A 27129-nucleotide genomic window follows, 5' to 3' on the forward strand; every position below is an offset into this window, starting at 1 on the left:
GCTGTAAAGGCTCATGGACTTGCTCTGGAGGCCCCTCCTCCAAACCGCACTGTTGGCCAATGCTGGGGCTGTCACAGCCCTGCTTTTGGTGCTGTGTAAAGTGGAGAGGCTGGGCTGGCTTTAAGCAGTCAGCCTGGCTGGGGTAGAGCAGAGCCCACCCTGCTACCATCCTTGGCAAAAGCAAAGATTGAGCCAGGCCTCCCCCTGGCCTGGCAGCGACAGCAGCAGTGGTGAGGCAGCACCATGGGCGGGGAAGGGGATGGGCTTGTACCACCATTTTGAAAAGCCACCTCTGACTTTGAGGGCCTAACCCCAATCCCCCAGGCCCTGCTGTGCCGAGGGGCTGAGCGCATGGTTTGCACCTGCTCAGTGCCTCGGAGAAGCAGGCCCCAGGTGATTTAGCTTGGCTGCCTCCCATTAGCACTGGCACTGCTGGCCCTGCACTGATGTGGGCAAGGGCCCAAATGCAAGTGTGGAGGGAAGGGGCAGGACTGGGCTCCTTGGCAGTGGTTAGGGTGGGTGAGAGCCTGCGCCCTGGCTGAGCAGCAGCTTACAGGAGAGGAAGAGCCTCTGTTTGACCACACCCCATGGGTGTTCCTAGGAAGGGCTTGTGTGCACCCCCTGTTCCTAGAGCCCTGTAGTCACTCTTCCTGCCCCCTGGAAATACTCACCAGGTGCTAGTTGTCAGACCCCTCCCAGAGGACTAGAGAGGGGTCTGCACACCCCAGGGCACATAGCAGCTGAGAGGGCTACTCTGCCTGCACTAGGTGGAGCCAAGAAGGGGAATCCACCCATCTGAGTCCTGACCCCCATGCCCTGGTGTGGCTTGTATCAGCGCACAAGCATGAGGAGCACCCCATCCCAGCTGCATCACCACTGCCCTAGCACGGAGTGCACTGGGGGTGATGGTGTTACGTGAGAGGGAAGATGGGAATAATTGTTGGTCTAGAATTTAGCATCTCTGGTTTTTTTCCATGTCTGTTTCCTAACCCTGTATTTGTAACCCTGCTGGGTTGATCTCACTGTGACAGGTGGAGAGGGCATGAAGTGGGAACCCTCCCCCCTCCCTTCTCACAACAACAGGAGACAGAGCCTTCAGTAGCCCATGAAGGGCTACAAAACAGGTAGTACGCCTCCTTTGTGTTATACCTCTGACTAGCCATGAGGTGGCTGGACCTATTAGCACTCCCCTCTGCCTCCCCCCTACCCTGGGATGCAGGAGGACTCTCCTTGTACTGTCCACAGCTGATATCTACCACGATTAAGCAGGAATGTGTGTCTCAGAGTTATTGCTGTGTGTGTTTGAACATGGATGGATGTGTCAGTGACCAAGGAGACAGGTGGCTCTGGTCACATCTGCAATAGAGCCAGGCAGCTCCTGTACAATTGATCCCAAGTGTTTAAAATAAATTTATTTAACAAACATTAAAATATTAAATGTGGCCATGGAGCGCTGTGTGCTTTGTACCTCAGTACTCGTGCAACCCACTGCGGCCAAGCCCAGCAACAGCTAGCAGGGTCTAGTAACAGAAGGGGGGCCAGATACTTCTCTCCTGCTGCAGCTCTGAGGATCCTGGGGACAGTCCTGCAGTGAGGGCCCTGCCCACGTCAGACAGATGAAAGAGCCACCACACAAGAGAGACGAGAGAGGCAGGACTCATGGGAAAGTCACTTTGAATGGTTTATTGCCAGTGTTACAGAAGTCGACACAAGGTCAGACAGGCGGGAATCACGCCAGAGTTGTAAAAAACACAAAAAACACTTCTAAGTTTTTAGTTTACTTCCAAAAGAACCAAAGAGTTAGTCGTGGCCAAGCCAGCTGCCCATTCCAGGCGGGATGCAAGAGGGAGCTGCAGTTTCTGGCATTTGTTGCTCCACGGGGAGGAGACATGGGTTGCTGCTGCTGTTTAACCAAAGAACAGCAGTGAGGATGTGGTGGAGCTACCTCAGTATTCAGGACAGAGCTTCCAGTGGGGAAGAGGGAATAACCTGGTCCCCTGATTAGTTTGTCCTCAAGGGCTGAGGCAGGTGTTGCATGAGATGAGCAGACTACAGCATTCCTTCCTCCACCTCTCTCACACACATGTGCAGGAGCTCACAGCCCAGTGGGTTCCAAAGGGTGTTAAGCCCTGTTATGGATCACTCTGGGATAGGCCAGATCCCACTCCCAACAGCACCAATACAAGTTTTGCCATTGACTTCAGTGGCAGAAGGATGGGGCTCTAACAATCCCCAGTCCTTGAACAGTTCAGCTTCAGAGGGGGAGTAGTGAGGCTCTTGTGACTCACAAGGACTTCCCACTTCGCTCCCGGGAGTGTAACACTGCACCCATAGAATAGCAGTGGCACAGCCTGAACCCATTTGGATAGGGGGCAAAAGGAGGGCTGGTGTACCAACCAGACTTGATGGGCCACTGATCTCACCAGTTACCTCAGCTATGCATGGATACTGGGCCAGGCTCCAAAGCATATCAGGGTCAGGCATTTTAGGCTTCAGCATAGTCCTGGCAGGATGGTGTCCCCTCTCTGAGTTACGGCAGAACCCACACTCCCATGGTAATAGAAGCAAGAGAGGGGCAAACACTGCCCTCTAACCACCATATAAAGCCACTTGACAGCACTGCCTCCTAACACGGGTGCTGCTCATGCACATGTGCTTTCGCTCTCTGGACCAGGCAGCCCATCCACTCCCCCCGAGGGCATCCTGCCACGCAGCAAAACTGACTTTGCCCCCCACGCCACCATTGTTGCTGTGCCTGGGCAATGTCCACTCAGCTCCAGCAGCTTAACCCTTAGGATGTTGGCATTTTCCAGAGGACCATCCCAAATAAGTCCTCAGGAGGACATGTTCAGTTACGGAGTCTCCAAAGGGTTGATTCAGGTCGAGGAGCAGATAGTATCAGTGTGCACGGAGCTGCAGCCCTGCCCATAATATGCAAACCCATGCCAGCCACACCCTGCACACAGAGCCCCTCCCCACTCCTGACCAGCTGCATTGGGAGATTTGCCTACTCAGGATATTTATAGGAAGACCAGAAATTAAGTTTGTGTTGTAGCAGTGACCCTGTATGCTCAGGGGGAGGTGCCTGGAGAAACCCATGTATTCTGGAGGAAGCAGTAACTGGAGGCACACCTAGGCAGCTGAATTCCCACCACGAACTGCATAGCCAACTAAACTGCTACCCCTGAGAACATACTGCTACCTATGCCCTTCCTCCATCTCCCTCACTTCCCGCCCCACAGCCAGCAACACAAACATACACAAAGGGAATTTACATTAGCAAGAGGGGAGGGGAGCTGTAGCCCAAAACTCAGGTCAGCTCCATCCAAAGAAAAGTGCTTCTTCACCTGCAACACCTCTAAACACAGCAGAAGTGCAGAGAGATCTTCAACCCCAGGTCTCTGGCCATGCAGTAGCATAGAGCAGTAGCTACCAGCCCAGACCTCTGCTCTGCTATCCATCCATTATCAGTGCAAGAAATCACCGGGTGGGGGGTGAACATAGCAGGGCTTTTTCATCTGCAGCATCTATGGTGCTGTGTGTGATCAGGATATTAAGAGTTCCTTCTTCAACCATCAAGCCCAAGTCAACCCCTGGCACAATCCTCCCTATCCTGTCCCAGGAGCGTGACCTGTACATACAGCACACCATGGTACCATAGCAACCACAGCAATTATGCCATGGAAATCCACAGGGTCACAGAGAGAGAGAGAGAGAGTTGCCACAACAACTAGGACACTTAAAGACAGGAGCAAACCATGAGCATTTGTGTGTGTGAGTGAGATGGGGGAGCAGGAACCAGAATGTACCACGCTAGAGGAAACTTGAGAAGAGTGCCTCCTAAAAAAGAAAAATCTTACATTTTGCATTTGCAAAGATTTATTATATTAAATTGCTTAAATAAGTTAATCAACTTAATCTAAAGCAGGAAACTATTTATCCAGCTGTGTAGCTAGTGAGGACCACTCTTGAGGATTAAAGACAGCATCTAGCCTACAATTTGGTGAGTCTGCATGACTGGACAGCACATCAGTAACTAGAGTCTAGATTTATTCCCATTGCCTTCTTGGTTTGTTATGCTCTTTCCTGGTCTCTCTCCTCTCTCTCACACACACAAAACAAACACCACACAAACGACTATACAGAGCTGTTTGACCTGTGAACATCTGAAGGAGGAAGATTTCTAAAGGAGTATGAGTAAGATTGTAAATACCAACTAGCACTTGGACTTACAAAGCGCAGGCCTCAAAATGGGTAGGACTGAGGGAGAACAGACTTCATCATCCCAATGGGGAAATGGAGGCAGAGAGATGAAGGTTCAGAAAAGCATCTACTGAGACACTTAGGCCCTGATTTGTGGACGTGCCACGCACACACAACTCCAGATGAAGTGATTGGGAACTGTGGAGGCTCAGCACCTCTGAACATCAGATCCAAGATGATTCAGATTGGGCCACTGAAATCTGAAGCACCAAGAAATAAGAATCCGAGATCCCTTCTGAGCCTGTTCCCTAAGTGACTTGCCCAAAGCCCCACAGTGAGTTTACACAGACTAGAGCCGAAGTCTCCTGGTGCTCTGGACAGGAAGAGGTTTTCAAAGCTAACCTCATTGTTTTTAGGACATCTTCCTCCACACTAATGAGATTTGGCAAATCTCAATCACATGTGTGGGGATCTGAGGGAAGGGTTGGGGGGAGAGAGAGACTTAATTCATATTTTAAAAGACTCCCCTGTCCCCCTGCACAGTGGTACATTCCATTGCCTTAAAAAACAAAAAACCCAGCCCCCTGTATATTATTACTCCCCAGGCTCAGGATGCCAGTATTGGGGGGAAATTAAAGCGAGAGGAGGCAAAGGGGGTGCAAATGAGTCTCACTAGAGCAGTGGCCAGATCCAGAGCCCATGGAGCACAGCTGCTCAGAGCCAGTAGGCAGGTGTATGAAATGACCTGGGGGAGGTACATGCCATTTTGCCTCTTTTCTCCCCTCACTGGCTGGACGGGAGGGGGAATAAATTTCATCTCTTGCCAGGTGAGAGAGTCCCAGGAAAGACTCTAGAACCCCTAACTGGAGCTTTCAATCTACATGCTTCTTTAAGACTCTGTGGGGCTGCCCTACCCCTCAAATGATGAGTGCCTCCTTGCCCACTCTCTCCAGGGATATTGCTGTCCACCCCTCATTCCCCCTGGCTCTCCTTAGCGCCTGTTTGGGGGAGTTAGGGGGCTGGAACACTGGCTGTCCTGGCCCCCTGCATGAGGGATCTGGAGCTTCCTGAAGGAGTTGGGATCAGGGAAGAGTGGTGAGTTTGGATCGCATAGGCAGCAGAATAAACTTGACATCAACTCCTGCTGGGTTCACACCTCTCCTCTCCCAACACAAAGCAGGGGCTTCTGCACATGTCCCTGAGGAGGGACCACACGAGCTCATGACATGTAGGAAAGTGGGAATCCGCCCCAAAGCAGCTCTGCCTCTCTCTCCGCCCCCAAGAAGACACAGTTACAAACAAGAATGTAATCTTATAAAAGACACAGAATAGATACGGCTACATGTCACTTTGCAAACAATAAATGTGATCCCGCCCCTCTCCCCCCCACGCCAGCTGTCCCAGACTTAGTCACCACCCCCCCACCCTGCCTCCAGACTGAGCCAGCCCATGTAGACTCCACCCAAAGCCTAGGAGCCGATTATTTGGCCAGACCACGTCTCGTGCTTTGTGTGCGGGGCCAGGTTGGTGAGCACCACCTCCACAGCCTGGAACTTCTGGTTCTTGGGTGGAATGGGGCAAATTTTGTATGTGACCTCGTCTCCTTCCATGGGGACATACTCCCCCTCGATGCTGGAAGAGAGGAAGACATGGCAGATCGTTAGGGGCTGAAACGAGACCTAAGCCAAAAAAAATAATCAGGAACTAGTGATGTCCTTGGTCACAGGCTGCTCTTGGGGAAATGGGGACAAATGCTTCATTCCTGAAGACCTGACATCAACTGTGCCCTTTCTATAGGGGTGGGCAGAGCTGCAGTGATAGCCCTTCCTCTCCCTGGCTACAGGATGACTCCATGAGGGGCTCTGGCACCAGGCTGAGTCCCGCTATCTGGGGTCCTTCAATAGGGCAAAAGCAAGCTCACGCCTGTGGCATTCGGGCCCCTGACTCCCTGGGCCCCTTTGGAAATCCCAGCCTTAGTGAATGTTTTGCTGTGGTGGGACACCGGATTCAGACTCCTGGAGAAGGTTTTATCCCCAGAACAGGTACTGCCCAGCCAGCAGCAGCCTGTGCACTTCACCACCACACACTATGCCTCCAATCCAGAGAGCCCAGTTCTGGAAAGGGGCAGGGCAAAGTAGAGTCCTCCCGTCCCTCCCCCCGGAGATTTTAGCCAGTCCTAGGCCTCCATAACCAATCTCATCAGCTAGCCCTCATGCCTCAGTTAACACCCGTCATCATGGCTATTTGTGTGATGTGAACGCATCTCCACAACAAACTTACCTGAGATCCCCCTGGCCCCTCTAGCCCAAACTCACTTCTCACAGGCCCCAAACAGCCATCAAGTGGCAACAATTTCTGGTCATTCCCATCTACTGTTACCAGTGACCTCCAAGTTAAAGGATCCTGTCCCATTCGCAGTCCGCTCAGACATCCAGTCCTCCCAGACCTAGCAATGCCCTCAAGGTGAAAGGCTCTATATCCCACTCCCCACAGGACTCACTCAGACACGTGTACAAATATGTCCTCTGTGCCGTTCTCTGGAGTGATGAAGCCGTGGCCCTGGGAGCGTGAGAACTGCTTACAGACACCCTTGAAGACAGGGCCAGCAGAGGCACGAGCCGTCCTAGGGAAGGAGAGAGGAGTGGGGAAGAGGTGAAGTAGTCTCACAGTTGGCACCACAAGAGACACCATTGGGCAGTGCCACTTAAAGGAGCCAGACCAATCAGTCTCACCACATCTTTAGCCCAGGAGAGGGTTGTGTCACCACTTTTCTAAACAACATGGTGTCCCTTACCATTAGGATCATGGTCTTGTGTTCCCAGGACCACTGAACTGGCAGTCCAGGGGGTAATGAGTATCTTTTATATATTCCATCTGCCAAGAAGCTAGATACTAAAGTGACTGGTGCTCTTAATACCAGAGTTAGAACCGCACACTGGGGATAAAGAAGAGAGTTTGTTTGAAAGTGTCAGTTGTTTACAGGGTCTTCTGGTTGCCATGGACACCACTCAATTTAGCAGGACAGACACTGTTAATCACGTTCTCGCTGAAGATCAAGGTTGCAATTACAATCAGGAGGCAGATTTTTAGGACCCTCTCCTCTGCCAGAAGTGTCTTTCCACAACGGACAATCCCAAACCCAGCCAGTCAGACCCAGGTATTGCTGGCGCTGCAGCGGAGAGGTAGGGGGTGGAAGAGGAAAAGCTTGGGTCAGAAATCAGGCAGCTATTTACAAAATTAACAGACCATAGCCAGTCAATAGCCTCCCTTCAAGGGGGGCAGGTAGATCAGTCACTACGCGACTGAAAGGGCTGGGCCCCCTATGCCACACAGAGCACTTCTCTCAACCTCTGCTCCATGTGCTGCACACGGGGGGGGGAGGGAGGAGGGGGGCTCAGCCACGCACTCACCATGTCAGGTGGCCACCAGCTAGGGAGGCAGCAGCCCAGGGTGCCACAGCGGCACCACTGGAATAGCACTCTGAGTGCCAATCACCCACCAAAGTGCCAGTCCCAGACAGCTCTTCACCAGCCCTGGCGCGTCTGCCTATCTGCTCCCCCACTCCTGCTCAGGGGCAGCTCCCATTTTTTACTCAGTTGAGGGGGAGGGGTATGTGGGGGAGCCTATGAGGGGGAGGGGTATGAGGGGGAGGGGTCCTTGGCAGCCTAGAATCCTTTGCATCCGTTACCTCAGGACCTCCTTTGAAGCATCACTAACTAGTGCAGAGGGTTCTAGGAGGGAGGGGGGCTGAAGTTAGATGCACCTGCCGTGTGCTTTTGAGTGGGTACCGCTACCTCTGTTTAGAGGAGGAGATGACAGTAGGGAACCAGCTGGGTGGGTGGAAGTAAGGGAGCTATTTGTGGAGGCCTCAGATCCCCTCCTTGCCTAGGGCACCCGGGGACACGGATTTGAGTTTGCTCACCATGAGCATTGTTGGGGTGTAACAATACATGCACACGTACCCCTTCACAGAGACCACAGGGCAAGTGCCAGCTCAGTGACACATAAGCTGTTCCCCTGTCTGCAGCACACACTCAAAAACACACTCTTCACAGCCGTGCCTCCCCTGGCTTCCTAGTCCTTGTGTATATGCATCATCCAGGTCAGCACAGCTCCGGGAATACCTGCTTGTCTGTGAGCTACTGTGGTTGAACCAGCAAAGGGAGACCGCCCCAGTGGGTGTCTGGGTGTGATCACACACAAACAGCAGCTACAGTCTCTCCCATTGCTCCCCCACATTGGAGCTGTTCACAAGATTTTTATACTCTGCCCTATTGCCCCTTGTGCAGTGACCACCCCGTCCGACCCTCAGCAGCATAAGCCAGATACTTACGCAGAGTATGTTCTGGTTCTTTTGGTGGGGAGGGGGCTGGGCAGGTCCCGGAGGAGAAGATTGCCCCGCTCCCAGATCCGACTTCCCTCCCGGTGAAAGGGGAAGGTGGGCCAGACAGGCGACTTCGGGGAGTGGAGGGTTGGGACTGTCGGAGGGGTGGTTGGGTCTGACGACATGGCGTGGCTGGCAGGATGATCCGTCTTTTGGAGGGGAAAGTGGCAACAGGAAGGAGAGAGCGAGCTCACAGTTTTGGCTCTTACTTCAACCTATGGTACAAAGCAGAGAAAGAGACGGTCTAACATACAGGGAACAGACTGTGTGCTCTGCAGCCAATTGCTCCCCTCTCTCTCATTGCATCCTATCTCATAGGATGAACAGGGCCAGGCCTGGCCAGTGCTTGAGCTGGAGATCAGCAAGGAGAAGCTGGGTGCTGTAGAGGTGATGTTGGCAACATGGTAGGTGGTGGCGTTCCCTGTGAGTCTGTACAGACCCCAAAGCCCCAGTGCGCTGTAACAGCATGGAGGTGCGGGCAGGGTGGGAATGGGTCGCAGACCTGGGGACAAGGGTGGTGGTTGTTTTTGAAATCAAGCTGGGTCACAGTGGGGCATGCTTTAAGCACAGCTTTTTACAAAAGCTCCTGTGTCGTATCGCTCCTGCAGCTGCCAGATTGGGCTCCACACCCCCACAGATGCAGGCACAACCCACTCATCACTCCCCCCCCCCCCCCTGTCCCCCCTCCCCTCTGGAACCCACACTGTTCTCACAAGAGGGGAGGGCAAAGGAGAAAGTGGAAAGCAGCCAGCGGCTCTGGGTAGTCCCAAATCCTCCTCTGCTCCTGTGAGCAATAGCACGGTCACGGCTCCACCCCCCTCCCTCCCTGCAGCATCCAGCCTGGGGAGGGGCAGAGGGGACCCTGTTCCCACCCCTCACTGGCCTGGGAAAGGGAGGTAAAGAACCCCAGGAGCTGCAGGAGGAGGAGAGGTGAGGCTGGGGACAGAAGTGATGGGGACAGAATCACTTGCTGGGCAGGTGAATGGACACATATGTGGGTGATGAGACCCCCTACATACATTTGTCAGATCACTTAAGCACTAGGTACAGTTTGTAATCCAAGGTGGGGGGGGGAAATCAAGGTAATCTCTCCCCCTTTCCCCCCCTTGTGGTTAGAAAATATCCGTCTGTGGCTGCTGCTGCAGGGACCCATGTCCTTGGAGAGATGGGCCCCATCCAGAAAGCGACTAGGCTGGATAGAGCTGCAAGAACTGCCGCTGGCTGCCCATTTGACTCAATTTTATTGACTTTGCTGTCGTCTTGAGGGACCCGTCTCCAATCCCTTTACTGCTGAGAGTCAGAGCTGCGGGAGGGATCAAAACCTTGTTACTTCTGCTTGAAGGAACCTTCCGATATTCTCTATGTAGGGGCTGGGGAGGAATTTTCCCGACAACTTGCCTGGTGAATTTAGGAGGATTTAGGTCCACTACCTCCATTGCAATGAATGTGAGCTGTGCAGCTAAGTCCCCTAGCAGGCTTTGAAAATTTCATCCTATAGAACAGAGCTACTGGTAACTCCCACTGGTTACACATATCGGGTGGGACTTTTCAGATGTGGTTTAGGGCAGGGCTACGCTAGAAACTTTTGCGGATATAGTAAATTCAGTTAGGGTGGGATTTTTGTGTGACATTTCTATACCAGCAAAAGGCCTAGTGTAGAGTGGTTGTACCAGCATAAAAGTTGGTAGTAAATATTAGCTTTATGATTTATAATGTTAAACTCTCATCATTGTTATATGCTAACCAAAGTCCTTTTTATGTCGTGAATCAATATATTTAGTGCCTTATATCTACTGAAATGGAAAAGTACTTTGTCCTTCAATTGAACCTAATGGGTGAAGGAAACACTGAATTCAGTAATGGAATGTGTATAATCTTTTACCCTGACCTTACTAATATAGCCAGACACCCAGGGAAGGGACCCCTCAAAACTAATTAAAGGTACCTACAGAAGTATGTTATAATAAATAAGACTGGGTAATTTGTAAGGAATGCTTACGATCTAATTATGTTCTCTGAGCAATAAGAGGTACTTGTGATTGCAAATGTTTTCTGTAAGGGGTGAAATAGTGACCCACTGAAAGGTGTTTTTAACTCATTAAGAACTGCCAGTTGCCACAGCTGTCAGTAATAATGACCAGATCAGAAAGCCCTTTAGTCTAACTCAGTCATGGAACCTGGGACAGCCATGACAGAAATGCCATAAGTAATTAGGTAAGATAAGGTATCAAAAGCAAAACAGGGTGAAACTAATCATGGGAAAGTATTTTTCCCTCCAAAAAGGCATTTCTTTGTCTCACACCCTATAAAGGGACAGAGGTTTGGGGAGTTAGATTGGGAATGAACGCTGCCAGCATTCCAGCAGGTACAGAGGAAGGGCCCAAACTACCTTCTCTTCACCATCTACAGGGTGTGGGAAGACATGTTTTCTTTCTGTATCCTGTGCGGTGCTGTATAAATCTTTGATTAAATAATTCCATTGGAGCCAGTTATTCTGACATTTTCCATTGTTATTACATTCCAACACACCACAAAGTGCTTTTATCAGCGTAGCTTATTTTGCTTTGGGAAACAGTATAAGCTCTACTGGCAAAAACACTCCTTTGCCAATTTAAGCTGCATCCACCCCAGGAGATACCAACACACCTTTTCTAGTGTAGACCTAGCCTAAGGAGCACAACTCCCATTGGTTTTCAGTGGGTGTTGAGTATCCAAATCTCTTTGGCCCTTTTGAAAATCTCTCCCATTGTTTTCTAAATCCCACGAGTAGATTTGAGAGGTCAGTATGGGCACAATGCCCCCCTCCCCCCTGGTCTCTGCTGGGATCTAGGTGCTACTGGAATACGAATAAGAGTTTCTATACTAGCATTCAGAAATGTATCTGCCGTTGGAGGAAACAAATTCTTATCCTCCCTCCCAACCCATCTCTGTAAGCTTTGTGAACATCAAGGCATGTAGAATGGGCCAACTCAAAATTAGCCAAGGAAAGTGAACCCCATGGAAGCTGTTCCATTGAATAGAATCGTCTCTGTTTTTGTCTTGTCGTCCCAGATTCACGCTGTGCCTCACAAACTGGCATTGACGTCGACTACATTGTTGTCACCACCTCTTTCTTTTAACGGTCTTCTCCATTTCCGTTGCCTTCCCACTTAATCTCCTATAACTAAGCTAATCATCTCAAGTTATTTTTTCCCCACGCCAGAAAGAAAAAGAGCTAGAACGGTATCTAGTGATGGTTCTGTAAGCTGAGGTACCCATGCCCCATCCTTCCTCTTCTACCAGGGGCTTACCCAGACACTTTCCAGATGCTGGAAAGCCCTGGAGGGACCCCTCAAGGATACTCAGGCAATAGAAAGTCACAATGCAGTTGTGGAACCCCCATCACTGGAGGTATTTAAGAACAGGCTGGGCAGACACCTGTCGGGGTGATCTAGGTTTCCTTGGTCCTGCCTCAGCGCAGGGCACTGGACTAGATGACCTTTCAAGGTCCCTTCCAGCCCTACATTTCTGTGATTCTATGCCTTTTCGAGGCAAACATGCTGCAGAGTGACTATTCACCAGACTCCCCACTCAGCCTGGCCATGCCCACGCACATAACATCTTCACTGAGCCAGAGAGAGTCCAACTTTTAAAGAAACCCATCAGTTTATTGCTTTAGAGAAGTTGTGCTTGTCCTGGGACTTGGCAATAGAACATTGACCTGCCTGTTGCTTAATCTCCCTGTGCCTCCATTTCCCCTCCTACCCTTTGCCTCAGCCATTTACATTGTAAGTTCTTCAGGACAAGGACTCTGTGCTGCTGTACAGTGTCTAGCACAACTGGGCCCCCCATCTCAGTCAGGGCACTAGATACTAACATAACGCTAACGCTAACAATTAATTTTGATTTGAACCACAGAGCAGAAGTGGATATTGAGAGTTGACTCAACACCCGGATGCCCTTTTTTGGGAGCACAGAGTTTGTTTCCCAATCCACCTTGCACGGATGGAAGAAGTAGTTTCTCTCTCTAGTTTCCCATTGTAAAGGTTTCCATGCAGATTTTAAGCTCCTCTGTGCCTGCTGATGTCAGGTGGCTCTTCAGAAAGACGTATGATCTGGACAAACTGGAGAAATGGTCTGAAGTAAATAGGATGAAATTCAATAAGGACAAATGCAAAGTACTCCATTTAGGAAGGAACAATCAGTTGCACACATACAAAATGGGAAATGACTGCCTAGGAAGGAGTACTGCGGAAAGGGATCTGGGTGTCATAGAGGACCACAAGCTAAATATGAGTCAACAGTGCAACGCTGTTGCAAAAAAAGCAAACATCATTCTGGGATGTATTAGCAGGAGTATTGTAAGTAAGACATGAGAAGTAATTCTTCTGCTCTACTCTGCACTGATTAGGCCTCAACTGGAGTATTGTGGCCAGTTCTGGGTGCCACATTTCAGGAAAGATGTAGACAAATTGGAGAAAGTCCAGAGAAGAGCAACAAAAATGATTAAAGGTCTAGAAAACGTGACCTATGAGGGAAGATTGAAAAAAATTGAGTTTGTTTAGTCTGGAGAAGAGAAGACAAGACAGAGAGGGGACATGATAACAGTTTTCAAGTACATAAAAGGTTGTTACAAGGAGGAGGGAGAAAAATTGTTCTTCTTAACCTCTGAGGATAGCACAAGAAGCAATGGGCTTAAATTGCAGCAAGGGCGGTTTAGGTTTGACACTAGGAAAAACTTCCTTACTGTCAGGGTGGTTAAGCACTGGAATAAATTGCCTAGGAAGGTTGTGAAATCTCCATCATTGGGGATTTTTAAGAGCAGGTTGGACAAACACCTGTCAGGAATGATCTAGATAATACTTAGTCCTGCCTTGAGTGCAGGGGACTGGACTAGATGGCCTCTCAAGGTCCCTTCCAGTTCTATGATTCTATATATGCAGGAATGCCAACCCCACACATTCAAAAATCAGGAATTGTGAGATTGGCATAATATGAGATGTTTAAAAATTATGGGGGGGGGAGGACCTTCTGTTTTTAGAACCTTAAGGGTTCATGTTCTCAAGCTTCTATCTGCTGCCACGAAGGCTAGAAAGTTTCACGTAATAAAGCTAGGGCTTTAAGACAGACAGCAAATTCAGAGAGACAAGCAATTAAATTGCAAAAGTTGGCAACACTCAGGTGCCGGACTTTACACTAAGAATGAGAAATCAGATACTGTTGTGGGCGATCTGGCCTCAGCTGAAATCAGAATCAGAGCCATTATCGCAGGGGTGGGCAAACTATGGCCCAGGGGCCGCATTCAGCCCCCCAGATGTTTTAATCTAGCCCTCGAGCTCCTGCCGGGGAGCAGCGTCTGGGGCTTGCCCCATTCCGCATGGCTCCCAGAAGCAGCGGCATGTCCCCCCTCTGGCTTCTATGCGTAGGGGCAGCCAGGAGGTTCCGCATGCTGCCCCGGACCCAAGCGCTGCCCCCACAGCTCCCATTGGCTGGGAACCACAGCCAATGGGAGCTGCAGGGGTGGCGCCTGCAGATAGGGCAGCGTGCAGAGCCGCTTGGCCGTGCCTCTGCATAGGAGCCGGAGGGGCGGGGACATGCCGCTGCTTCTGGGAGCTGTTTGAACTAAGCACTGCCCAGAGCCTGTACCCATAGGTGCCGACTCTGTAGGTGCTCCGGGGCTGGCTCCCCACTGCACCCCCCTGCCCCAGCTCACCTCCACCTCTGCCTCCTCCTCCCCTCCTGAGCACGACATGTGGCCGCTTTTTTCCCCCTCGCTCCCACCGCTTGCCACTGCAAAACAGCTGTTTCACGTGACAAGCCTGGGAGGAGGGGGAGCACAGCGCACTCAGGGGATGAGGCAGGGCCAGGATGGGTATTTGGGGAGGGGTCCAATAGGGGCAGGGTTTTGGGAAGGGGTTGGAATGGGGGTGGGACAGAAGTGGGACAGGGGTGGAGTCAGGGCAGGGCTAGGGGTGGGGGGGCGCGCGAGCACCCACTGGCGCCATGAGAAGTTGGCACCAGTGCCTGCACCCCTGATGCCCTCCTGCACCCCAACCCCTGGCCCCAGCCCTGATTCCCCTCTGAATCCCTCAGTCCCAGCCCAGAGCACCCTCCTGCACCCCAAACCCAGCCCAGAGCCCCCAGCCGGAGCCCTCACTGCCTCCCATACCCCAACCCCCAATTTTGTGAGCATTCATGGCCTGTCATACAATTTCCATACCCAGATGTGGCCCTCAGGCCCAAAAGTTTGCCCACCCCTGCATTATCAGAATCCCAGAGCTAGTTGTTTACTCATTTTGAAATCACCATGTGAGTGCGATCTCAACTGTTTTTGGCACTTGGCCCAGTTGCACAGTAATGCTAGCTCTGATGGCGCAAGAGGCATTTAGAGAGGTTATTTTTTGTGCGTTGTATCCTGTTGGGCAATTCAGTGGCCTCTATTTGATGTGTATATGTGATGTCACCCGGAGGCAGCTGTTGTGGATGCATCACTTTGGGGGTTGTTTTGTTTTTAAGCTGCATTCACTTTAAGATGTGGGGAGAGCTCACCACTTCCCAAATGGAGGGGTGTCCTGGGCAAATCCCAATGGTAGTTTCAGTTGGAGCTGGGGTTTATTTCACACCTCAGACTGTCCTATGACTCTGCATTTAAACTGCTGCCATGGTCCAGTTCAAAGGCCTTTGCGCTGCACTGCAGCAGCGAATGAGTGACTCCTAGGCCTCTGGTGCGGCAGACCCCTTCAGAGGTAGCAGCTCTATGGATATGCCAGAGACGAATGTATTAGCTTTATCTAATCACATGCCTGAAATCATCCCAAACAGAACTTAACTGGCACCAGCTAGGATAAAAGTGACCATGCCCTCATGCAGTGCGGGTAAGTGGATTTCCAGGACATGCTCCACGTGAGTAGCTGTCCACCATAGAAACATAGAACTGGAAGGGACCTCAAGAGGTCTTCTAGTCCAGTCTCCTGCACTTGTGGCAGGACTAATTATCTAGACCATTCCTGACAGGCGTTTGTCCAACCTGCTCTTAAAAATCCCCAATGATGGAGAGTCCACAACCTCCCTAGGCAATTTATTCCAATGCTTAACCACCCTGACAGTTAGGAAGTTTTTCCTAATGTCCAACCTGAACCTCCCTTGCTGCAATTTAAGCCCATTGCTTCTTATTCTGGTTAACTTCTGAGGATAGGACCATTTTTCCTTCCTCTTCCTTGTAAGAGCTTTACACATACTTGAAAACTGTTATGTCCCCTCTCAGTCTTCTTTTCCAGACTAAACAAACCCAATTTTTTGTCAATCTTCCCTCATAGGTCATGTTTTCTAGATCTTTAATCATTTTTGTTGCTCTTCTCTGGACTTTCTCCAATTTGTCCACATCCTTCCTGAAATGTGTCGCCCAGAACTGGACACAATACTCCAGTTGAGGCCTCATCAGAGTGGAGTTGAATGGAAGAATTACTTCACGTATCTTGCTTACCACACTCCTGCTAATACATCCCAGAATGATGTTTGCTTTTTTTGCAACTGTATAACACTGTTGACTCGTGGTCCACTATGGCCCCCAGATCTCTTTCCGCAGTACTTCTTCCTAGGCAGTCATTTCCCATTTTGAACGTGTACAACTGATTGTTCCTTCCTAAGTGGAGTACTTTGCATTTGTCCTTATTGAATTTCATCCTATTTACTCCAGACCATTTCTCCAGTTTGTCCAGACCATTTTGAATGTTAATCCTATCCTCTAAAGCACTTGCACCATGCTGTGGGCATGGGAAACAGGGCAGTTGTACAGAGGCTGCGAACATGATGCTGTCAGGTTCCAGAAGGAAAAGTAACTTTTGTCCAGGGGAGGGGTGAGAGAAAGATACCCCCTGGCTTGGTGGGGCTCATGGGTAGATGCGGTTTGCGTGTGTTGGGGAACGAAGCTTTGAAAGGCTACCTGAGCTCCATGCCCCCAGTTTGTAATTAAACCACCAGCACCACCTCCAGCTGGGCTCATTTAACACCCCAGGAAAGCCAGAGATTTGAAATTCAGTTCCAAACTCGTGCATAGCCTCCTGAGATAGGAACAGAGTCCTTGGTGCACGGATAAAGAGGGTCCCCTCCCCTCCACTCTGAAAAGAGAAGGTACGGAGGGCTTTGGGGAAGTTTTCTAGGTCAGTTCCAGTTTCAGGAAGAAAGAAGCCGAGTCGAGCAGACTCCCACCCTCCTCCCACAGGTTTTGTTTTCTCTGCAAGTTGCTGAGCCCAGAACGCTGCCAGCATTCATCCTGGCTCTGCCTCAGACAACACCTGTATCCATGCCTTAACCACTTCCCTTCTGAACAACTGCCATTGCCACTTGTGATCCCCCCAAACCCTTTACTCAGCTTCCCTGGGTCCAGAATACTGAGGCCATGCTGCTCTCATTCTAGGAAGTGGGCCTGGTCTATGCTAGGAGTGCTTTCCCAATATACCAGCAAAGTGCTTCTAACGTGGGCACCGCTGTACTGGCAAAGCTGTGCTTTCACTGGTATAGCCACATTGACAAGAGAGGCTTTTGCCAGCACAGCTATGGCAGGCAGAGATCACAACTCATCATCACTCCCACCCTCTTTGGTGGCTTCCTTGCCATGTTCCCAACCACTTCAAACCATCCTTGGGTCCTTCCCTGGCTTCCTAGCCATCCCCGCACCCCTTCCACATCCCTTCTAAATAGTCAGTGTGCAGCAGAGAGACAACAAAGTTCCAAATGGCCACAAATTTGCTATACTGTCCCTTCTCCCAGCCCCATCCACCTTTCCTGCCTCCTACCATTTTCCTCTCACTGGAACCAGACTGGCTCACATCATAGCATGGGGGGGGGGGTGGAAGACGGGGACTTTTTTGACTGTTTGTAGAATGTCATCTACTTCCACTGAAATGAAACGTCAGGATTAGGTAACTTCTTGCAGCATCACTCCAAAGATTGCACCAGAGCCCTCTGGCTCCTACATTCGGCAGAGGGGACTATTTCCACTTCCTTCTCCCCTATGGGGAAGCAGCAGTTGCTACAAAATGGTGCTGTACAGCCTCCTCTGGCCCGCTCCATTCTAAGAGCTACAGGACACACACAGAGACCCAAGAGCACACCAGTTCTGAAACCTGATCAGATCTGGATTTAGCCCGACAGCCGGATTAAGACAGCAGCACTACAGGGGTGCATCTAGGGCCCCCAGTTTCTGGAGTCACATGATTACATCAGCAGGGCAGCTTTTTTTAAATAAGAGTTTCTAGCCCTTATGGTTGGTTATGCTTGGGTCACATTTAGCAATCTAGAGCCATCTGCTGGGGTCTGCAGCCAGCCTGGAACAGTGGCTCTGAGAGGTGTGAACTGCCCCCGGCTTCTTATCTGGCTCTGGAAGAACCCTGCTAACATTACCCCAATAAGGGATTATGGGTATGACAGGAAAGAGTGTAAGGGGCCCTGCCCTTTCACCCAAGCAGGTAGATCCTGGTTGCTGAGTTAAGTACTAGGGGGATCCCAGTCTGCCACCCCTGCTTCTCCAGAGGGCAGAGAAGACAGAATCCCTGCTGTCCTCTGGAGGGTGGGGAAGAAGAGGCCCCATATTGCTGCCCCTGTCTCTCTGGGAAGGGAGTGGGGGTCCTCCTGCCATCACCAATCCAAGTGGGGGTGGAGCCACAGGGACAGAGATACGAGAGCCCCCATGGCCTGGGGCTATCAGGGCACAATACCTTACTGCAACCCTCTTTGGGCCCAAGCCAGAACCCTCTCGCTGAGCCCCCTTTTCTTTTAGTCAAAAAAGCTTTGATCAGCCATCTGTGACCAGGCCTGCTTGGGGTAGAACAGCAGCACACTTACAGAGCTGGGGGGAGGGGGAGCCCCAGTAGGGAAAACAGATTAGTCAAAATGCATTGAGAGAGCTGGGTGGAGGAAGAGCAGGGCCCCAGGGCTAGAACAGCAGGAAGGGACATAGTAAGCTGCACTGCAGAGTTTTCTGCTTTGGAATCTCTTATGCTAATGTTCTTGCATCACTTCATTCCTATTCTGGTGCCTAGACACCACAGCGATCTGCACCTTCCAGATGTCTAGACGGAGGTATATTGACAGATGCAAGGACAGGGTCAGGTCTGCAGTAGCAGGGGATGCTGCAGCTCACAACTGAAATGCATTGGCAGAGCTGCGCAAAAGGTTGCACAGCACCTGCTTGTATTGTGCCTGCTTGAGACCAGTGCTTTCAATCCAATTAAGGACACTGATCAACCCCGATTTTACCTCCTTCCCTTCCCTTGCTGTCCACCACTTTAGATGCAGATCTGCCAGGTTTGCCTTCTCTGAAGGCATGTGACCAGCCTCCAAGAAGAAGCAAGCACGTCACCGTAGGCCTTTGCTAGGATACAGCTGGCATTTCGGGTGCTGTATCTTAGGGGAATGTAGGGTCATATGTCACCAGATCTAGTGACAGATCCATTCCCTGCTTCTCAGGTAGTGAATGGGAAGAGGGGAGGGGAAGTTCTCAGGCGACAATGCAGCAGCAGCTTTCGGGTATGAATTGAATGCTGTCCAGCCCTAGAGCAGGGCAGTGTTGCCAACACCTGGTTTTATCAGATGACTTGCACTAGTTGGCGTTTTGCATGAAGCTCCAGCTGATGGAGCCAAGAGATTACAAGAGAATCTCAGCTCTCCTTTAAAAGAAAGTTTCTAGCTCTCCTGGTTGCAGAGAAATGTGCGAAAACATGACGATAGCGTCACCGAAAGGCTCAAAACCCAGATGGCAAAGAACAAGAACCCAGTATTTGTTGCTATTCGAATTTTTTAAGCCACGCTCCTGCTTTGAGCACTTGGGGTGGTAGCATTGGAGTAGTATCCTGTATAGCCACAGAACAGATACAGTGTGGGGAGTGGCACTGCTGGCTTCCCGACCCACACGGACCAGGCCTTCCTCCTGATCTGGGCTAGAGGAAAGGTCTGTCTCCATGCTCAGTTTTGGCCCTCTTCATGGAAATGGGAGCAGGACTCATCCCTCAATCTCTGGCCTCTTTGCTCAAATAGTCAAGAAGGGAGCCAAGTGTGTTGGGGGCTCTTTATAACAAGGACCCCTGTCTGCTAGGAAATTAGCTGACACCCCCTCCAACCCACCACAAGTCTTTACACATGGACCATAGAACAGTCAGCAGCTTTGAGTCACTGCCAGTTCAGGGGGTCACTTGAGCCAGCAGCTGAGAAGCGACAGGCTGGGTGTCATATCAGTTCCCTCAGCCATCCAGGCCTGCAGGCCAACGTGCGACCTGCTCTTTGGGCAGCAGAGGCAGAAACAGCCGTGTGCTGGAAAAGGCTACGTCACGGAGAGGACGTGCACAGCGGCGAGTGGCACAGTCCCAACAAAGCATCTTCCCTGCCTGCCCTAATCCCTGCAGGAAGCAAGGCAGTGCAGTAATCAAGGCTGAAATAGTGTTGTGTACATACAGACAAGTCCCATCCCCCTTCCCCCCCGCCCCCAACACCCTCCACCCTCTGCTAGTCAGGCACGCCTCCAGCATGCAGGGACCAGAACTAACTGGAGGCAGGTGCAGGGACTGGGCGCACACACACCCCCTCCAAAGTCCCTCAGTGCAAGAAGCAGCCCCATAGGGGATGTCAGACTAAATGAAGGACCTTTGAGTGCCCAAGATCTCCCCCAATGGGAGATCACTCAGATCAGTCTGAAATAAACTAATGGCTCCCGCCCCACCCCGCCCTTCTTCTGGCATCTGAATTCTAACAATGTCCGAGGGCTCCCTCCACCCCCACACTCAGATCCTGCCCTCAGACTCGGGAAGAGGTGGGGAGGGGAGGAGATCAGAAGAGCAGGCTGGATTTCCTCTGGGACGTACAGTGATCTCCAAGAAATGGCTTGTCTCTCATTGCTGGATAATGGCACTTCATTACTTTGTACCACAGACCAGCTTAGGCAGCTTGCCTCAGAACTGTCCCCGAGCTCTCATTTGGATTGTCCGTGCCCTCCAGTGACCCACTCCCATTGAGGGCTTGCCCTCTCCCTGCCAAGAGTCTCACAGGGGTGCCATCAAATTGTCTATCAGACACTTATACTTGGAGACTCCATCCCTAAGGGAGTCTGCAAACAAGCCTCACTGGATGATCCTCTTTGTTCCTAGACTTTAAGCCAACACCTGCCTTTCTCCCCCCCCACCCCGGCTTCCAAGAGATTTCTCACCTCCTCTGCCTCTGCCAGGCTCTTGCTGGATCCAAGGGTCAATCCTCCAGGCTGGTTTGTGCCCCAGTAACAGCGTTGCCTCTCTCCTGTCTGCTCCCGTGGCCTTGGACCGCCCCTCCACCCTTCCTATGTGTGCTCCCCTCCCCTCCCACACGCAGCACTGAGCACAGATCTGGCAGAGGGACTGCTTCCTATCTCTGTGAAACACCACCCAGCGTGCTGCAAAACAACACAGAAGGCTGAAGGAGGGGAATCCGTGCCAACCCCCCAGCCGCACCGCTGCGTGACACAGCCAGGGATTGCTGCCACCTAACACGCAGCGAGGCGGGGGCTGGGGACTCAAGAGACAGGCTCCAAAATGGACCGGACCACAGTAGAAGCCTGCTCACCTCTGCCCCAGTCTTTTACAAAGGACGGGAAGCCAGGGCTCTGGTCACTGGCGGTCATTACAGATCCCAGGGCACATCTCAAAATTAGGGTTGTTCACAATAAGATCCTGGCCAGACTCCAAATCAGATAATATTCTGTTGGCCTAACCCCATCTCCCGTGGGTTCTAATTGTCACTCCCCCGCTTAAGACATTGTTGAATTGTCACTGGCAGTCACACTCCTCAAGCCACGCAACCCCCACCCCGATAGAATGACAAAGCTTAACATTTATCTAAAACCAATCTCTATATATTCCGCCTGCTTGGCATTTGGAATTATTGTAGCATCATTTCCCTTTGCTACATTTGCTCAGATATTGGCATTTGAAACTAAAGGGATTATCTTCCCCACCGCCCAAGTCTCTTCCTCTCCCTTGGGGTCCCACCTTCTCCGCCTTCCCCCAGTCAATCCTGGAGGGCAGTCAGTCACCCAACACAATGCCTGTAACATCACCACCACTTCTGTGGCCATGAGAGAGGAACATCACAAGCAAGCTCCGGCAGAAGGAGAAGCCAAGTGTTGGGGAGGAAAAAATCTCATTCCAAAAGACACAAATATCTGCATTAGCCAGGAAGGAAACACAGGAAGTTGCTGGCAGAGCCAATGCTGTTTTCGATTAGCATCTCCCACCTGTTCCTTGACGCCTCATCATGCGACACTTCAATCTCTGTGTTGTCACTTCTTTGGGATTCTTCAGTAGTTTCATGAGGCCGTGGGGCAGACCCATGACAACCAGGACTCTCCCATGCAACCTTCTTGTCCCTGGCCTAGGTGGATGGGCTGAAGGGACATTTTGTAAGAACAAGGAAGAGCCACTGGAGGCAGAGATTGAGGCCGTCACAGAAAGAGCCACACAGGCAGCTGATGGGATGTAAAGTAGCACTCAGCAGTCCCATGGCATTCTACAGCTGCTACTCCTGGAGGAATTCTGCGCCAAGATATTAAATATTCTGTGCACGGTATTTTAAAATTTGGCAAAGTTCTGCGTGTTTTATTTGTCAAAACAACAATATAATCGTGCAAGTTTCAATTATTTTGGTAATTTATTTCTAAATACCTGTCAGCAAGTACATCTGTAACAATACAGAAAACACAAGAGATTCAGGAAATGTTTTTTGACAAGTAGATTCCCTACTAGGCCTATTCATACAGAACTCTGGGTAATAACTCATTTAAACTCCGGTACAGAACCATATTTCCCGCATCCCTCAGAAGCAGTGTAAAGGCTTAGAAGTCAGGGATAACGGAGGAGCAGAGGGAGAGGCAAGTAATTGCTGGGAAGGAGCCTGGGTGTGAACTTACAGGGTTGTTGGATATGGGTGGGAGAAATAAGGAACAGTTTTTTTGGGGGGGGTGGGGAGGGCTTGTTAGGGAGCCTCCACTGTGAAAATGCTGGCTGACCCCTAGCCTCTCCTATTCAGTCAGGCACATCTGCATCTGGGCAGCAGGTGACCAGCCTGCTCGGGGAGGTTAGCCCCCACCCAAGGCCTCGCTCCTCCTGCCTGAGGCCCTGCCAGAGCCCCCCCACCTCCCACCCCCTGAGTGCCAGGTAGCATGTGACCCCCCCCCTCCCAGCCCCAGAGTGCCCCAGCCCCATGTGTCCCTGCACCCCCATTCAGCCCCCACCCCAGTCTGTCCCCCCCACTCCTTGGTGCTCAAACATAGGTGCTGAAGCACCCCCTGGCTTGAAGAGGTTTCCATCATATACAGGGTTTACAGTTTGATTCAATGGCTCTCAGCTCTTCCCCACCCCCCCCACACACAGTACAAATTATTCCAGCACCACTGCCCCCACTAGCCCTTCTGAACCCCAGTCTGTGACTCCCCAGCAGCCCCATGTGCCCCATGCTGTCTGTCCCCGTCCCCCCCAGCTCAGTGGTTTGAGCATTGGCCTGCTAAACCCAGGGTTGTGAGTTCAATCCTTGAGGGGGCCATTTAGGGATCTAGGGCAAAAATCTATCTGGGGATTGGTCCTGCTTTGAGCAGGGGGTTGGACTAGATGACCTCCTGAGGTCCCTTCCAACCCTGACATTCTATGATTCTATATCCTGTGCCCCATGAGCAGGGCACTGTGAGGAAGGCAACCTCTTCTTTCCCCTATCCACAGCTGGGACTGGCCGGGGAGTGACTGCTCTCTGTTCTGGTGCCATAGCAGCCCCTGGTGGGTGAAAGGCATAACTACAGCACCTCTCCAGCAGAATGTATTTTCTGTGGGGAAAAAAATTCTGCATGGCACATGAATTCTGCACACACACACAGAATTCCCTCAGGCGTAATCTGCCAACAGAGTTGACACGTAACTCCATGATGGGAGGGAGCACAATTTCAAGGGGGGGGGGGGTGGCATGTGACCACCCCACCCATTGCCTCTGGGCTAAGGAGCAGCAGCAGAGTCAGGAGCGCCAGGGCAGCGGGGAGCATCTCATTGGAGCCTGCCTCCACAGGCAGGGCTGGGCTCCTTCAGGGAGAGGCCTGATAAGGGTCCCAAGACATGGGATAGTCTGCTCAAAAGTCAGGCAGGGTGGAAACCTTAGCACAATGGGTCACTATGGGATAGTCATACTGACTGCAACCTAATCTGAAGCCTCCAGGGCCGGCACCAGCTTACCAAGCAGGTGCTTGGGGCGGCCACGCCAGAGAGGGGCGGCACGTCCGGCTCTTCAGCGGCAATTCGGCAGTGGGTCCCGCTCGGAGCAAAGGACCTCCTGCCGAAGTGCCGCAGATCACGATCGCAGCTTGTTTGTTTCTTTGTTTGTTTTTTGTTTTGGGGGGGGGGGGGGGGGGGGGCTGCTTGGGGTGGCAAAAACCCTGTAGCTGGCCCTGGAAGCCTCACCACAAACAAAGGAAAGGAGGAAATTAAAGCCATGGCAAAGATGGACTAGAGCAGTGGTTCTCAACCACTGGGGGGGCCATGAGCAGATTTCAGGGGATCCATCAAGCAGGGCCAGTGTTTTAGACTCTCTCAGGCCCAGGGCAGAAAGCCGAAGCCCCACCATGTGGGGCTGAAGTTCGGGGCCATGAGCCCCACCACCTGAGGCTGAAGCTGAAATTAGCTTTGTGGGGGCCCCTCTGGCATGGGGCCCCAGACAATTGCCCTGCTTGCTACCCCCTAATGCCAGCCCTAGCTTTTATATGCAGAAAACCAGTTGTGGCACAGGTGGGCTATGGAGTTTTTATAGCATGTTGGGGGGGGGGGGGTCAGAAAGAAAAAGGTTGAGAACTCCTGCACTAGAGGATGAGAAGAGCTGTGAATGGATCAGCACAAGAGTCCTTGCTCTTCCCATCTGGCCAGAGGGAGATGCAGAGGGGCTTGGGAGCACAGAGAAAGCCTCTTTCATGTCCCTCCCCAGAAGGATTCCCCTTCGGATCCCAGGAGCCACATTCTTACGGATAAGAGCTGTATCAGGCAAGGTGGAGGAGGGTTGTTGAGAAAAGCACCTTGCGTTGCTCCTCTTCCATACCCCCAACAGCCATGCTCCCCTCTGCCATGGGGCTAAGAGTGCTTCCTTCACAAGTGTTTCAACCTCTCCCAGCCTTGGCAATGGAAATCTGAATGACAGATCTGCCCAGGGGGAGGGAATCCAGGTCGCTCCCATGGCACAGTGCTGCGTGCACCAACGCAGCTCCACGAAATGGAAGAAGTCGAGAGGTTTTCCAGTACAGGCCCCTGCCTATTGCTGACAGACTCATTCCCCCCAGGCATTTCCCTTTGGAGGAGGACAGCAGCTCAGTGGCTTTGCTTGGACAGTGGGAGTAGGTGAAAGCCATGTGAGGCCAGGACCTGAGTGTCTAGGCCTCACACTCTGAGCTCATTTGGGGAGCAGGCTCAGCAGCCTGTGTTCTAATTCAAAACACCAAACCCTTCTAGGTCATTAAAAGCACTGCAATAGTCCAGAAGCCTGCAGTTTTACTCTCTCCTGCAGCAGCATGAGTGACAGCTACCTTAGCTACTTCAAGAAAGAAAAAAGGAACATTTCCAAGCATCACTGACATAGAACAGTCTTTTTTTTTTTTTTTTAAAAACAAAGAATATGCAAAAACCTAGTTCAATTATTCAAGACAAGCTATAGACACATCAGCTTTCATTCAGAGCTCCCTGTGCCCCATTCATCCAGATCATCGGAAGGGCCCACAATTTATCAAACAAAAATCTCTCTCTTTTAAATATAGACACATTCATTTGGGAGCTGGCTGTGACCTCCTTTAACAAACCACCCTTTGGATGCCTCCAAATATGGGAAGGATGCTTTTGAAGAGATAATAGCCCCCTTTCTCCCTCCCCTCAGTACAGAGCAAAGAAAATCCCTCAGATGTCATTCAGCCAAGCTACGGTATACATAGCTAGTTTGGTTAATCTACCCCTGTGAATCAAAGCCTCCAGCCCTTTAATCATCTCTGTTGCTCTTCTTCATATTTCCTCCAATTTGTCAAGACCTTTCAGGTAAGGAGGTGCCCAGAAGGTAACAATATTTCAGGGATGGTTGCACCAAAAGACATCTAATAAATGGGACTGTTACATTCCTGCTCTCTAATTGGATGCCTCTGCACATCCAACCCCAAGTTGCATCAGCTTTTTCAGTGGGTATAGGCCATCACAAATTCATGTCTAATGTGCTGTCCACTCTCACACCTTGATCTGTTGAGCATTCCTGCTTCCCTAGTTTCTCCCTTCCATAGACTAGCTGCTTTCAGATTATTTTTCCTCTGGAATCTCATTTAGTTATTTCCTGCCCATCTCTCTCACTTATCTAGGTCGCTAGTGTTTGCAACTCCTCCCAGATTAGAACCATCGCGAGTTTCCTTGTGCTATTTGCCACCTCTTCCAGATCATGAATAAAGAGGATACATTTTAAGAAGGGGCTGATCCCTGCAACATTTCACTGAAAATCCCCCCTCCCCAACTACTGCATCAAAGGGAGCATGCTGCCAAACTGGAGACCACCATGTATATTTCCTTCGCCCTAGAAAGCATTCTTGGCACACCCTGGCCTCAGGCAAGGAGATAGCGGTAGTATGGGCAGAGAAAAGTGAAAGAAGCATTCTGGCCTGTAGCCACACATGAAGCTGGTCTAACACCCCCAAAACCCAAGTTGTCTAGACAGACAGATCTCTCTCGATATAGGTCTACACACACATAGAATTAGTTTGTCCTCAGAGTTCAGTAACAAAATTACATTTTAATTTCCCCCCCTTATATACACACCCACTTAAGGTCACTGGTCCGAAAGTCGGAATGGGCTGCTCCCATGGGTGATTATTCTAATGGATATTCATCTGGGAAATGCAGTGATTAAATAAATAGGTTACTATAAACAGGTCTGCTGCATTGGTTTACAGATTACCCTTATTCTTTCTTCCTTTCTCCCTCCTCTTCAGATCAGAGCTCTGGTGTCTGGCAGGTTTTTATAAATGCTGTCTCTATCCAATGCTAATGAAAGCCTCTTATCCCTGCCTGGGTTGGTTACAGTGTCCTGCAACCAAGAGTTAAATCACATCACAAGCAATGCACTTTCACTTACATGTCCTAGATGTTAAATGCTCCTTTAGGGAGATGAATCACAATAAGATAAATAAATAAACCATTTACTGGATTAGATATTTAAACCTCCCCTCCCTTGAGCTGATCACACTTACCCCTCCGAGGAGCAGCCACATCTACAACAGAACAGCCCGATTAGTGGTAAAATATAAATGTCACCTTTATAGCTAGATTATAAAAGCCTTCTTAGTCAGTGCTAGGCTACTGGATTTGGGGTTGGTGATGGGAGAGAGAACAAACAAGCTACCAGTGCCAAAGGGGTGGGGGGTTGGAAAGAGAAGCCATCATGGAGTCTTGATTAGCCTTTAAAAAAAAAAAATCATAATAACAAAAGATACCCAGCTTGTTTTTTAATGGGAAGAGCGGCTGTTTTAATACCTCAAGCTAATGTCTCCATAC

General features: G+C 50.8%; 1 protein-coding gene across 2 annotated transcripts; it reads right to left on the reverse strand.

The window, feature by feature from the left end:
* Positions 1–1677: 1677 nt before the first annotated feature.
* Positions 1678–27129, reverse strand: CSDC2 (cold shock domain containing C2). Of its 2 annotated transcripts, none has more exons than XM_024200441.2 (4): positions 27109–27129; positions 8537–8802; positions 6704–6826; positions 1678–5835 (listed from the first exon to the last, which is right to left on the reverse strand). In XM_024200441.2, the coding sequence occupies exons 2-4, from the start codon at positions 8710–8712 to the stop codon at positions 5673–5675; spliced, it is 462 nt and encodes a 153-aa protein (XP_024056209.1). In that variant the 5' UTR covers positions 8713–8802; positions 27109–27129; the 3' UTR covers positions 1678–5672. The 2 variants fall into 2 exon arrangements, with proteins under 2 accessions (XP_024056209.1, XP_024056208.1); XM_024200440.2 differs by lacking the exon at positions 27109–27129 and adding an exon at positions 20763–20870.

Source organism: Terrapene carolina, unplaced genomic scaffold (genome assembly GCF_002925995.2).
Source record: "Terrapene carolina triunguis isolate 2854851 unplaced genomic scaffold, T_m_triunguis-2.0 Scaffold247, whole genome shotgun sequence".
Lineage (NCBI taxonomy): Eukaryota > Metazoa > Chordata > Testudines > Emydidae > Terrapene > Terrapene triunguis.

What these genes read in the sequence shown, in the direction of transcription:
- CSDC2 (XM_024200441.2), bottom strand. Translation starts at nt 8,712, where the DNA reads ATGTCGTCAGACCCAACCACCCCTCCGACAGTCCCAACCCTCCACTCC. An exon ending in AGAACCAGAACATACTCTGC is followed by an intron (nt 6,827 to 8,536) that starts GTAAGTATCTGG and finishes CTCCTTCCCTAG; the next exon opens with GACGGCTCGTGCCTCTGCTG. An exon ending in ATATTTGTACACGTGTCTGA is followed by an intron (nt 5,836 to 6,703) that starts GTGAGTCCTGTG and finishes CCTCTCTTCCAG; the next exon opens with CATCGAGGGGGAGTATGTCC.